The sequence below is a fragment of the Centrocercus urophasianus genome, unplaced genomic scaffold, assembly GCF_019232065.1.
Source record: "Centrocercus urophasianus isolate 14NV4802_14NV808 unplaced genomic scaffold, USGS_Curo_1.0 seq_31, whole genome shotgun sequence".
Classification (NCBI taxonomy): Eukaryota; Metazoa; Chordata; class Aves; order Galliformes; family Phasianidae; genus Centrocercus; species Centrocercus urophasianus.
In genome coordinates, this window is record NW_024884878.1 from 7,385,878 (window position 1) to 7,400,058 (window position 14,181).

Below are 14,181 nucleotides of genomic sequence, written 5' to 3' on the forward strand. Positions count from 1 at the left end.
AGACAGTTACCACTCTAAGTGATGGAATATGGAAGATAGAAATTCCTTACAGAGGAATAACATTAGAGATTCCTTATCAATCAGCTGACTTTATTTACTAGATTTTTCTTTAAAAGGTCTAGATGGTGATAACATAAAAACAACTGGTTTTAATTGTTATTTTAAGGCAGATCATTCTGTAAATAAAGTATGATTCATGTTGCCGTACGCGCCCGTTCCGCTTCCCCAGGAGACCGCAGCTTGGCCAATTACTGAGGTGACACCAATATGATGAGCAGTAAAATGGCGTTTATTGCACGTATCAACTACCTTATATAGCCTAATTACTTCGTCTACGCCCCTAGGGGCCCACATCACACATCAATCATTAGAGCAGGGAGGGAGCTTAGCACATCGGACCCCGCGGGGGGGTCTCGCAATTTCGCAGTTGCTGACAACATCTCCCCCTCCCCAAGCTCAAGAAAGCATACTACAACTCGAGAGGACCCTAACCGCGTACACCCCGAAATCCCCGCTTTGCGCCTATACATGCCATTGTCCTCTCGGTTAAGCCTTGCCCCGTTACAACCCGAGTCGCAAAACATCCTATCCTAATAGCCTATAATCTATTAACTTAATAACAGCCTATTAACTTAATAATCCTAAAATCTTAAAATCTTAATATTTTACATTTAAAATCTTTATATCTCATATAGGTTCTATCTTAACGTTACAACCGTCTATTAGCCTTAAAATAAGTCTTACAAGAATCGATGCAATGTATCCCTATTTAATACTAAATCAAGCTGGGACACTTGCTTTAGCAAGTGCCATGTCTTTGTATATAATATAACTATAAGAACTAAGCATAATAATATTAAACCTAACATAACAACTACCGGATGCAGTAAAAAATTAAAGATTCCCGTTGCTGTGGGAGACCAACCAAAAAGAACCTCCCACCAGTGATGTTCTCCAGCCTTCATCACTCTCTCCAAGACACGATGTATCTCTTTCACGTCATGATGAATGGTGATTAAGGTCTTTTGTCCGTTATCTTTGATACGATTTAATAGTCGATGCAGATCATCATGTTGTAGAAGCTTCCTTACTAAGGCGAGGTTCATCCCAATTAGCACTGGACGCAAATCTTTGATCAGAGTGTAGTTGGACTGCAGAAGCTGATATGAAATAACAGGAACTGTATAGTTAAAATCACATCCTAAAATATTAATAAAATTACAAACACAAAGATTTGAATGATTGGTAGTATCCACAATCATATCCCCTATTTGTATGGAGTTGCAATGAGTTCTAATGCAAGCACATCCTTTTCCAATATATACAAGCATTGATTTGAACATCCTACCAGGTTGGACCTCAAAGTGGCAGATATTTTGTTCAGTGTCAAGACAGATATCTTGAGTCTCAAATGTATTACTTTCACAAATAAATCCTCGTTGTTCTTGCATGGCACATGAACTAACGTCCACAGTTCGCCATTTCTCATTCTTTTGAAGAGCCCATATCCGATGTTCAATTGGATACAGAGTAGTCTCATCATGATTTAATCCTAGAGCTACGATTGGATAAATCGTGTATACTGAAGCATTACTTATCGTCAAAACAAGAGCCATGGCATAATTGGTGACAGGGTCATAGGTGAAGTTAACTAAATGCCACCATGATTGAAACTTCCTTTCAAATCTATTTGCATTGTCCCAAATTACTTTTCTAATTTCAGTGGGTATAGTGCCATCCTCACCTTCTCTCACGATTGTTGCTGCTATAAATTGCATCCACATCTGGGCCTGGATGCAACTGAGGGCTAAAGAGGTGTTACCTTGGACTGCTGAAAGCGCATCCATAATCAGCTGATGATCTTTTCTATTTATCCTTTCCCATTGCGGTAATACATCTGATAAAAGCCATTGACTTGTTCCTAAAGTCAATAGGGACGACTGTAGAGGATGTTGTAGTTTATGTATATTACTTGTAATGGTATTCAATTTACTCATGAGTATTTCAGTATCTATACTATTTAAGACTCCTAAACCTGTTCCCAGAATACCAGAAACATCTCTTCTTATTCTTCTAGCTGTATCAAATGCCTGTCGATGAAGCCATGCTGACCATCCAGCATATGACATGCCTAAAAACAATGCACAATCTGGTTTGATAGTTGAAACATTAGTCTGCAATAATAACATCACTCGTTTAAGGGACCATGTTGGATTAAAGATTACCTGTTGCTGACCTGTATTCTTTATAGCGTACGGTCCAATTTGGTAAATTTGTGGAGAGATAACACCCTCCAGTCTCCTAGTGGGAGTTATATATGGGACATCAGTTGTATGTTGATTAAAGAGATCCACCTTAAATTTAAAAGATCGTCCTAAGGTGTCTTGTGTCCAGAGGCACGTTATCAATGCTGCGAGCCGGGTACGGAGGTGGGTCCTCCTCTTTATGGTATGACCGCTCCTGCTTCACTTCGTTCTTCTTTATCTCCAGGGTTGTTGTTTCTGGTGGGGCCGAAGGAGTCAGCGCCATCTTGCCCTCCGGCGAATCTGTAGGGGAGACAAGACCCCCCCCGGCCCTAACCCCAGCAGCTCCTTAGCACGGTCACCTGCAATCTTCTCCTCCTTTGCTTTCTTAAGAGCTATTAAAATCAATCCCCACACCTTAAACTCTGCTAATTTCTGAGTAAGCATGGCCCTCTGTGAGAGCGCGGCAGTAAACGAATCCCATTTATCAGAATCATATAAGTCAGAAGGGGATGATAATAGCCCCTCTTTGTCCAGCAACGAAAGTGTCGCCGAAATCTCCTTCTTAGAAGGAACATTTTTCCCGCAATAAATTTTGCATGCATGAAAAATCACCTTTATGACAGCTTCCATAACGCCTCCGGCTGAACTTACACCTGGCCTCTTCTGGCGTCTCCCCCCTAGAGTCCTAGGGGAATCCTGGCTCCTTTTCCCGAGCCTCCCGCCTGACGAGGAGTAATGCGCACTCCTCCCGGTCCCCGGGATTCCACTACTCCGCGGATTTGAATTTACCGCTACCGCAGTGGATTCCTGCTTCTGGCAGACAGCTGACTCACTCCCAGGTATCACGTCAGGGTCACCACTTGTTGCCGTACGCGCCCGTTCCGCTTCCCCAGGAGACCGCAGCTTGGCCAATTACTGAGGTGACACCAATATGATGAGCAGTAAAATGGCGTTTATTGCACGTATCAACTACCTTATATAGCCTAATTACTTCGTCTACGCCCCTAGGGGCCCACATCACACATCAATCATTAGAGCAGGGAGGGAGCTTAGCACATCGGACCCCGCGGGGGGATCTCGCAATTTCGCAGTTGCTGACAACAGATTCAGTCTAATAAACTAAATGGAATTAGTTATTTACATTTTGAATTAGGTGGTTAGTGTAGACTATAGACTTAATTTCAAAGTCTCTCCTATGGGTTATATGAAGTATTGCATGGTATAGTAGACTTAGACAAGGCATGGTTGTAAGGGTTCTTTGGGAAACCTCCAAGTACTTTTGAAAGGGATCAAAAAGGCATCAAAGAGGATATTTACAGAAAGAAAGGAAAAAAGAGAGAGAGAGAGGAAGGATTTCAGCTGTCAGACTAAAAGAAGGGAATATGAGAATATGAAATAACAATTTATATTTAGTAATATTAAAAAAAAAAGTTAGACTTGGAAGGATTTATGTTCTGCATAGATTTAGAAATGGCTTTTGATGGCCATCTTTGTTCTTTTATAATACAAAATTCAGTCAGCTGCAGTGAAGGTAAATGAAGCAGGCAAATGCACTCCTATTTGTTTTCCACAAAATTGTATAAAGCTTAATGCATTATCTCAGATGCATGCCATGAGAAGGGTATGTGTGAAAGGTATTAGAGTCAGTCAGGTATCGGTCATCAGAGTCATTAAATAAACAAATGACAAAATCAGCTTCCAGTTTCTAGGATCTACCAGCGAACCACTTATGAATAAACAATTATTTCTATCAATGTTTGAGCATTAAGAAATTTCAGGGGTACTCACTTTCATAAAACCTTGAAAACTGAAAGTGGAAGGAAGGGTTAACCTGGAATACACATTCGTTGAATGACTTCACATGCCTCAATTTCCAGGGTTTGCAGGAGCAGCCAAACATCTTGCTCCGTACATGGAAAGGTTCACAGAGTCATAGAATCATTTGAGCTGGAAGAGACCCTAAAAGGTCATCCTGTCCAACTCCCCTACAATGAGCAGAGCCACCTACAGCTCCAGCAGGGGCTCACGGCCTGGACCAGACGACCTTCAATGCCTTCAGGTACTGGGAATCATCTTTGTCTCTGGGCAGCCTGTTCCACGGCTTCTCCACTCTTATTGGAAAAACCTTCTTCCTTATATCCAACATAAATCTCCTCTCCTTTAATTTAATACCATTTCCTCTTGTCCTGTCACCACAGACCCTGCTAAAGCGTCTTCCTTCTTATTGCCCGCTGTAGATACTGAAAGGCTGCTCTCAGGTCACCTCACAGCCTTCTCTTTGCCAGACTGCACAAGCTCAGCTCTCAGCCTGTCATCTTAGGGGAGATGTTCCATCCCTCCAATCACTTTTGTGGCCCTCCTCTGGATGCACTCCGGCAGCTCCATGTCCCTCCTGTCTGAGGACTCCCCATGCAGTGCTCCAGGTGAGCTCTCACCAGCACAGAGCAGAGGGGTAGGATCACTTCCCTTGCCCTGCTGGCCACACTTCTTTTGATGCAGCCCAGGGTACAGTTGGCTTTCTGGACTGCAAGGGCACAACTCTGCTGAAAAGGAGCAGGAGGTACTGGTGGATGTCAGGCTGGACATGAGTCAGCTTCCCACAGGGAGGCTGCATGCTTCCCTGTAGGTAGGGTCTGGCTGACACGTGGAGCTCTGCTCTCCTTTCAGAAGGGAGTAACCCACAGTGATCCTCAAGTAAAAGGTAGTTTGACAGGAACTGTCTACAGTTCACTGGTACAATCCTCAGAGACAGACAGTATCAGTACATCTGCCAAGAAGAACTCTGCTCATATGTATTTCATAATGATAAGGATCCTATTCCTTAAGTTTTAATGTTGTAAAATGTTTTCCTTAGCATCTCTATTCATCAGCTGTGCTGATCAGGCATTGATTTTAAATGTTGGCTTCATCCTGTCCTTTGTGAAACAAAACAATCTTAACAAATCTGTCAGTTCTTCAGCTATTCTGTTTTTCCATAGTTATTAGCTATTCTGGTAGTCATAGAATCACAGAATCACAGAATCACAGAAACACCAAGGTTGGAAAAGATCATCCAGTCCAACTATCCACCTATCACCAACAGTTCTCACTAAACCATGTCCCTCAACACAAAATCCAAACGTTCCTTGAACACCTCCAGGCTCAGTGACTACACCACGTCCCTGGGCAGCCCCTTCCAGTGGCTGACCACTCTTTCAGAGATGTAATATTTCCTAACATCCAACCTAAATCTCCCTGGTGCAGCTTGAAGCCATTCCCTATAGTCACAGTCTTTTTTTTTTTTTTTTTTCCTGCCTATTTTTCTTCTACTCACACACAATGCGCTTTAATCAAAGAAATCTTTATCAGTTGTATCTCCTGTAATTCTGTTGTATCTCCTGTAATTCTGTACTCATCCTATACTCTATTTGGTGTTCTATCTTTTAACTATCTTATGACTCACAGTGTTTTCCCTGCCTTGATTGCATTACTTAAAGGCCTTCCACTTATTGCTTATACTAAATTTTTTATATCCTCCTGACCACACTGGCTTCTGTTTTCCCTTTCCCTTTTAAGTTTGAAAGCAATCAGTTTCCACTGTTGCCTGTCCAGTTTTTTTTTCCGTGTTTTCCCAGTGGTCTGATGAGTGCTGAACAAACAGTAAAAGACTCATGCTCTTGTTGTGAAAAATCTAATAATTCAAATGGAATTCACCTGGTGAATTTATCACCTTCATGGTAAAGCATCCTGAGTATCTTGTACATAAAGTGGATTTCACTTCAGTTCAGATGCCAAAGAGAGGACATTTTCACTAGACTCCTCTGTCTTGCTGCTGTGGTTTAACTCAGCAGACAGCTACAGACCACACACCTGCTTACTCCTGAGTGGGAGAAAATATAAACGAAAAGTGGTCTGAGAGCAAGGAGTAAACAAAGCAACAGACACACAGTGCAAATACTCAAGCAACAGAAGCCCACTGCTATGGGCCAATATCCCCAGCCTTACTGTATAGCTTGACAGCACATGGCATGGGTCATCCCTATGGCTAGTTTATGTCAGGAGTCCTGCCTCTGCCCCCTCCCAGCAGCTTGTGGCCCCTCAGTCCCCTTGAACACAGTGTGAGAAGGTGAAAAACTGGAATGTCCTTGGTTTGGTGCAGCACTGTTCAGCAACAGCTAAAACATCAGTGTGTTGTCAACACTGTTCATCTCCTAAAGCCAAAAGACAGCACCATAACAGATACTATGGAGTAAAAATTCAGCTGTCTCAGCTGAAACCAGGACATCAAGGAGTCAGTGTTGGAGAGTGAAAATCATCTAATAATGGTGAAACCCTATATCTTCAGAGGGAAAATCATCTTGAGATCTCTGCATGTAATTCTGTAAATTCACTACAAATAATAATATGCTGCTTTGTATTTTGAGAACACCATTTCAACAGGTTGGGATAATGTCAATATTAGCAAAGCTGGGGCTTTAGACCCTACTTTTTGTCTTATAGATTTAATATTCTGCTGTGGAATAAATGGCAAAGCCCCTTCCTTCCTTTTTCTCCTCCTTGTCAACACCTGGTTGGAACATCTTCTGAACATCCTTTCTCTGGTAGTGTTGGCATGTACCGATGAGGAAAAAAGGGGAAAAAAGTCACGTGCTTAAAAAGGAATCCTCTCTGTCACTGTCTAAAGAGTTGGTAATTTGAAGATGGGGAGAACTGTATTTCCCAGAGGATGAATCTCACACATCACAAAAAAAGTTGAGAGGCTAAATAGAAGATTTTAGTTAAGAGCAGCTTCCTTATTGATCAAAACCATCTCCCTGTCTCATTAAACCTGTTGGACTTGAAGAGCTCAGCAGTCCTCTGTGTTACAAGTAGCATCTGATTTTTTTTGTTAAAAGAGCTGTCAGAAACAACCACAATCCTTAATTTGCAAAAATGTGTTCATTCACACAGATTTCTATTTTTAAACCCTGGGGTAAAAATTACATGAGTATACTCTTAATATCTGGATGAAAACAGAAAACAAGGCAAGAACTCCCAATTTATTGAAAGCTGTGTGTATCTTTTTCTTTCCTGCAAATAAGATATCACAAGCCAAAGAAAAAGAATCTACATCAGTTTTTATGTAAATCTGGCAGTTAACAGAGCTGAATAGGATAAAAATATTTGTAAGGCATACATACTAAAGAGGCATTTCTTGGTATAAGAATGATTATTTACAAAATATAGTTTTCTTGAAGAAAACAACAATATTCTCATCACATCTCTGCTCTCCCTCTGCTCTGCCCCCGTGAGGCCCCATCCACAGCATTGCATCCGGGCTTGGGATCCCCAGCACAGGAAGGATGCAGAGCTGTTGGTGTGGCCCCAAATAGGGTCACGAGGATGATCAGCATGCTGAAGCACCTCTCCTGTGGAGAAAGGCTGAGGGAGCTGGGCTTGTTCAGCCTGGAGAAGGGCAGGCTCCCAGGAAAATTCATTGCAGCCTTCCAGGACTCATAGGGAGAAAGCCACACATTCTTCAGTACTACTCACAACAGTTATGGTGTCATTCTTATCCAGTACTGAGAATCTGGGAGGAAGAAGATAAAAGAAACCTAATTCTAATGCGTATTTGTACTACGTATATCAAAGGCTAGGCTTCTGTAGCTGTGAGAGTGAATTACCTATTGAATATCACCTGTAAATCTATTTGCTATAGTAATTCACATGTATTTTCAAAACTCTTGAGCACTTACACCATTTGGAGCTTAGAGAACTCTGGAGACATTTCAAGCATCAGACATGTGATCCCATTCAGGTCTTTTTCCTCTTTCTTCATCTGTCTCCAAAAAAGACAGATAATAATGCTTCCAGACTTATAAACTTAATGCCAGTATAAAATTTTCTTTTGTATAATCTCTAGCGTCTAACCCAAATCTCAGTAGACATATAATATCAGGCCTAAAAAATAAATTCTACATCAAGGACAGTGTTACAAATGTCAATCAGGTACCAAAGTCAGAAGAGCTCAATCTAAGGATTCGTTCAGCGTGTCTCATTCCAAGATGTAGGGAAACAAAAAAAGGTTCAGTGTGCAGTGATGGATTTCATTGAACTGCCATAGCTAGATATGATGAAATACTAGTGATCAGAACAGCCACAATCAAGAGGAGGCTGGATCAGGCCCTGGGCAACCTGATTTAGCTGTGCATGTCCCTGTTTGTTGCAGGCGAGTTGGAGTTGATGACCTTTAAACTTCCACTCCAACTTTAAGGATTCTATGATTCTGTATGATAAATGTATAATGTTACGACTCCATGATCTGATACAGCATCTCCCCATTTCTATTTCAGAATGGATTTCCAGTAGAGCCAAATTCAACAACTGACAGGGTATTGAATTAGACAAACTAGATAATTCGCTTTCCCATCCACTTGGCAAGACCCTTAAATCAAATGTTAATTCAAAGCTATTTTACTAATTCTTATCTAATTCAAAATTCTGATTTTTAAGCTCCTTGCTGATTAAGTATTCTTCAGAAAAGAAAAGTAAGAGCTGGAATACTTTCACAGTCTTGAGGAGCCTTCCCAAAGATTTTATCTCCACATTATTTTATAAGATATTATTCTTTAGATAATTGGCTAACTTCCAATATTATCTCAAGAACCTCATGAGGTTCAGTAAAAATGAGCCCTTGCAGTCCAGAAAGCCAACTGTACCCTGGGCTGCATCAAAAGAAGTGTGGCCAGCAGGGCAAGGGAAGTGATCCTACCCCTCTGCTCTGTGCTGGTGAGAGCTCACCTGGAGCACTGCATGGGGAGTCCTCAGACAGGAGGGACATGGAGCTGCCGGAGTGCATCCAGAGGAGGGCCACAAAAGTGATTGGAGGGATGGAACATCTCCCCTAAGATGACAGGCTGAGAGCTGAGCTTGTGCAGTCTGGCAAAGAGAAGGCTGTGAGGTGACCTGAGAGCAGCCTTTCAGTATCTACAGCGGGCAATAAGAAGGAAGACGCTTTAGCAGGGTCTGTGGTGACAGGACAAGAGGAAATGGTATTAAATTAAAGGAGAGGAGATTTATGTTGGATATAAGGAAGAAGGTTTTTCCAATAAGAGTGGAGAAGCCGTGGAACAGGCTGCCCAGAGACAAAGATGATTCCCAGTACCTGAAGGCATTGAAGGTCGTCTGGTCCAGGCCGTGAGCCCCTGCTGGAGCTGTAGGTGGCTCTGCTCATTGTAGGGGAGTTGGACAGGATGACCTTTTAGGGTCTCTTCCAGCTCAAATGATTCTATGGTTCTAAAAGTCTGAAACATATATGAGACTTCTTTTTTTTGTTATTTTTGTGTACCAAACAAAAGGCTTGTGGATAGAAAAATCTAGAAACTGAACTTCAAATCTAAACTGGATCAAATTAGCAGTGCGGTAATGCAGAGGATAACAAGTCTTAAAAATGAAAAAGAAGAAAGAGAAAAAGATGAATTGTTTACATTCAGGAGACTACGGATAGCAATGATGCTATGGTACACAATAATGGCAGCTGCCAATAACGTATTGATGTATTTTATGGGATCATGAAAGGGAGCTTTCAGGAAAAAGGGAAGGTCTCTGACCAGCTCACTCATACTTTGCAAGGGTTCCACAGACTCTTCATGATTGTTTAGCAGAAAGCTAGATAGGAATATTGCTTAATGTCATTTTCTCAGTGGAGACATGCATCTCCAGCGACAAGCAGACACCTTACCAGCAGATCCCTGTAGAGTCAACATTGATCCTAAAGCCAACATTCTTAATTACCTATGTATAACCAACCTATCTGATTGGCAATGTGTACGTATAAAAGAAGAATACACTGACAAATACTTCAAAATTTCTCATTTTGGACTTGCACTTAAACTGCACTGTCTTTACAAATACAGTTAGATACTTTGAGCTACAGAATAGAGCCAGAGTGATCTAATTAAATACAATCTTCCACTTGCAAATGCTTCAAAGTCAAGTCAGAAATATCAGTAATGTAATGTTCTTGGAACTGAATAGTGAGTGAAAAGCCAAACAACGTACCATATTATGAAGGCTGATATTTTGGATTCATAAATATTCAGATGTTCTCACAGTTATTTTTTTCCTTAGCTATATCACTGTAACCTGTTAATTTGAAGTGGGACTTAATGTGTGTAGTGAAACAGGAGTGGCTCATTTACATAAAAAACAGTCAGCTAGGGAGAGAGAATGCATTTTATCTCAAAACAGGTAAGTATTGGAAAAAAAATTGCATGAAAAAATACTAATGCTCACAAAAGTGGTCTTCATAATATTTAAACAATATTGTTATGCATGCTATTTTATACGATGGTAATACTGCAGAGGTTTCAAACATGATTCTGTGAGTATCACAAAATTTTTACTTGTTATTTTGAGAGTACAAAGCACAATTTTAGGCAGGGCTAATTGGACGGCTTTTTTTTTTCTCTTTTTCACTAAGCATGATTCCAAAGGGTATATTTAAGAGAAGAAGAGAAGAAGAGAGATATGCCAGAAGAAGGGATGAAAAGATCTGATATTATTAGCTAAGTGGAATAAAGACCTGATGAAACTGATAGTTGATGAAAAGGGAAATAGATAATGGGAATAGAAAGTGGGAATTACAGATACTGGAGCTCAGAAATGAAGGCAAGTAGATTACAGAGGTTGAATAGGTACGACAGATATTACAGGGTGAAAATGAAAGGCTAAGAAACTGCTTCTTGTAGGAGAATTCTGAGTCATATGAGCAAAGCTGCCAAAAAGGGTGCTGCAGCAACTGAAATATAATATGATAAAAGCCTGGAGGAGAAAGATTTAGCCATATGGCTTCTCAGGAGAGTAATAACCATCACACCCACATCATAAGGTATTATATTCACAAAAGCAACAGGATTTTAGATGTATTTAGGAACAGGAAATTTAGAAATTGAAGAGGAATATCACAACCACATTAAAGATTTGAGTGATAGGCTGGATGGCAGTACTGTTAATATCAATCAAGAAATACAGAGAGAAAGGGAGATAGGCAAACAGAGGTTTTAGATTAGATAAGAGAGGAAGAGCAATGCTGATCTGCAAGTTGTTGTCATAGAGATCAGGCTTATGATTGAGATCAAATTTAGAGAGAAAAATTAAGAGAGTTGCCTAAAGAGCCATTAAAATTACCTTCTGATACTGCACATGTAGAAGGAAAAGCTACAGAGATTGAAGAAGGATCAGCAGGTGACAGAGTAGTGTTAAGATAATAAAATACAAATCATATTAGAAAGACTGTAAGTGATTTTCAATGAAGATTAGCAAACGTTTTGAAACATGAAAAAAAGAGATGTGTTAATGAGAACCACGCCAGGGGATCTCAAAAAACACTGGGAGATAAATAGAAGTTCTATAATGAAGATGAGAATCTTGAAAAATATACCAGAGAGAGTTTAAAATTATTTGGCAGGTAATATCAAATATATGGAGAAAAAGATGGAGAACAGTGCTTACCCCTAAAGAAGACCTCGCTGCACCAACATTTTAACTACTGTTCTGATTTCTAATTCTCAAGAAAGATATTGGTGATTGAGAAAATAAGAGAGAGAGAAGCAAAATGATCACAGAATAGGGCAGTCACAATTTGAAACTGAAAATCCTGGTATTCTTCATTTAAAGAGGGGAGTGAAGTGTAATGTGTTAAACATTTATGGAATCATGGAGGGGATAAATCTGTTTACGAAGGTGGAGAGTGACAGGACAAGGGGCAATGGTCTTAAACTGAGGCAGGGGAGGTTTAGGTTGGATATTAGGAGGAAGTTTTTCAGCCAGAGGTGGTGAGACACTGGCACAGGTTGCCCAAGGAGGCTGTGGATGCCCCATCCCTGCAGGCATTCAAGGCCAGGCTGGATGTGGCTCTGGGCAGCCTGGGCTGCTGGTTGGCGACCTGCACACAGCAGGGGGTTGGAACTGGATGAGCACTGTGCTCCTGTGCAACACAGGCCATTCTGTGATTCTATGAATCTATGATTATGAAAGTAGAAGAAATGAACATTCACTGAACTTTATGAAACCCGTAGTTTAACCGTTGGAATTCAAAGCAGATCATTTTAAACCAGTTAAAGAAAGTACTTTTTTAACAGAACCTAGCTACTTCCAATACTTGTTTTTAAACAAAATTGTAGAGTAAGTATCACTGAATTCAAGCACACGTTAGAGAGGCACTTGGAAAATAATCTGTAAGATATGGGCAGAGTTATGCACTATGACATCTATAATGCAATAACTGTGGATTCTGGGCAAGAGAAGAACTATGGCCCATGGAAATTAACTTAGGTTGAGAGGTCTTGCTAGAGACCATGTCCCACTGTCACGCATCCCAGAAGTATCTCCTCCAATGCTCTTATGTTTAAACAGAATTTTCTTAGAAACATTATCATTTTCTCTCGTCAAACTAAACACACACAGATGGTATCACTGAAATCTAGAAACTGACAGATTTTTCTACTGCTAGCTGAGTGTTCTGTACAACTCCAATCTCTCTTCTTTCTGACGTGGAGGAAACTAGAAGCATCCAAGCCTATTCATCTGACTTTTCTGATTAATACCAACATTAGTATAATCTGACTCCTTTTTTTTTTTTCTTTTTCCTTTCCTGAACATTGTCTTCTTCCTCTTGACTTGATTTCTCGTGGTATAATTAATGGTAGGAGTATGCAAAGTGACATTAGCAGAATAAGCCTTTGTTTAGCTGACTTTCTGTTACAAACTCATCCTGCAGCTCTTACTGCACAGAAATGTAACCATCAGCACTGCTTAGAAATTCCACACCAATTTCTGATTATTTTATTACACAGTTCTTTTAGTAAACAAGAATGGAGGCAAGCATTCCTGAAATATTTTGAATCCAAACTATTGAATATACACAAAGAATATTCTGCTCTTGCTGGGAGCAGGTCTGTTTGCTTTATTGTTTTTTCAGAACAATTATTATTATTATTATTATTATTATTCCTTCAGACCATATTTCTGTCTGGTTTAATTAGGTTTTTTATTTATCCAGCTGGAAAACAGAACATGGTTTGAATCCTTGTTAAAAAAAAATTTTCTCCTAACACCTATCTATTCTCCCTATTTCATTCCTGATCATTTTTGTCTAGAACTTAAATAAGTCAGTTTGCAGTACTTCTCTTTCCAGCAGTTTGGAAATCACAATGCACAAGCTCTATAAATGAGACCATGCATTGTACTGATTCTACATTTTAACATCCTTATATAACCATATACAAATAGCAAAAGTTTGTTTTTAAAAATTGTGCAATAAATAAAACTTTCACACTTGACATCTGTAACTGCATGCTGAAATTTTTTGTTCTGTCATTAGTGGCTCCATGCACCTTAATCTGACAGTGAAAGAGGGAATGAATTTAGCTAACAGGCCCTGATAGGATGTGCTAAAGTTCGAAAAGCTTTAAAACAAACGAATTAAAAAAAATAATCTATGTTTAAATCTTTAAATGACATTATATCGCATACAGCACTCTCTACCTGATTCTGGTGTACTTGTGACAGTTTGATGATTCTCCATAGAGATCAGAAAAAATACATAAACATGCATGGAGGGAAGATTTCTTTCTCAGTTTTAGAGCAAATGCTGCCTAGACTAATTTGTGGATCCAGCAGCAGTTTGAATTCAATAGTCAGGGGAAAGTCTGAGCGGGACTATGTTTATAAAGAAAAGAGCTATTTATTTCCCACAAATTTGCATACTTCAAGAATACTCCAGTGTTTTTTAGGAGATTCTCTTCAATGGGTTACAGCCAGTAGAGCGATACAAAACATTTTTACAGCATTTGTGTCACTGAAAGGCAAGTATATCTGTAAACAAATAGTAGATATCCATTTGGCTTTTGGTTTCAGGCACAGAGAACAATGCTCTTGGCTGTGCGAATTGCATTACGTGTTTATCACATGTGAC

General features: G+C 40.0%; 1 protein-coding gene across 1 annotated transcript; it reads right to left on the reverse strand.

The window, feature by feature from the left end:
* Positions 1 to 780: 780 nt before the first annotated feature.
* Positions 781 to 2,401, reverse strand: LOC122165975. The gene is given in 2 exon segments (XM_042829394.1): positions 781 to 825; positions 828 to 2,401. Coding segments are annotated over 2 exon segments (1,407 nt in total). The 5' UTR covers positions 2,190 to 2,401.
* Positions 2,402 to 14,181: the final 11,780 nt, after the last annotated feature.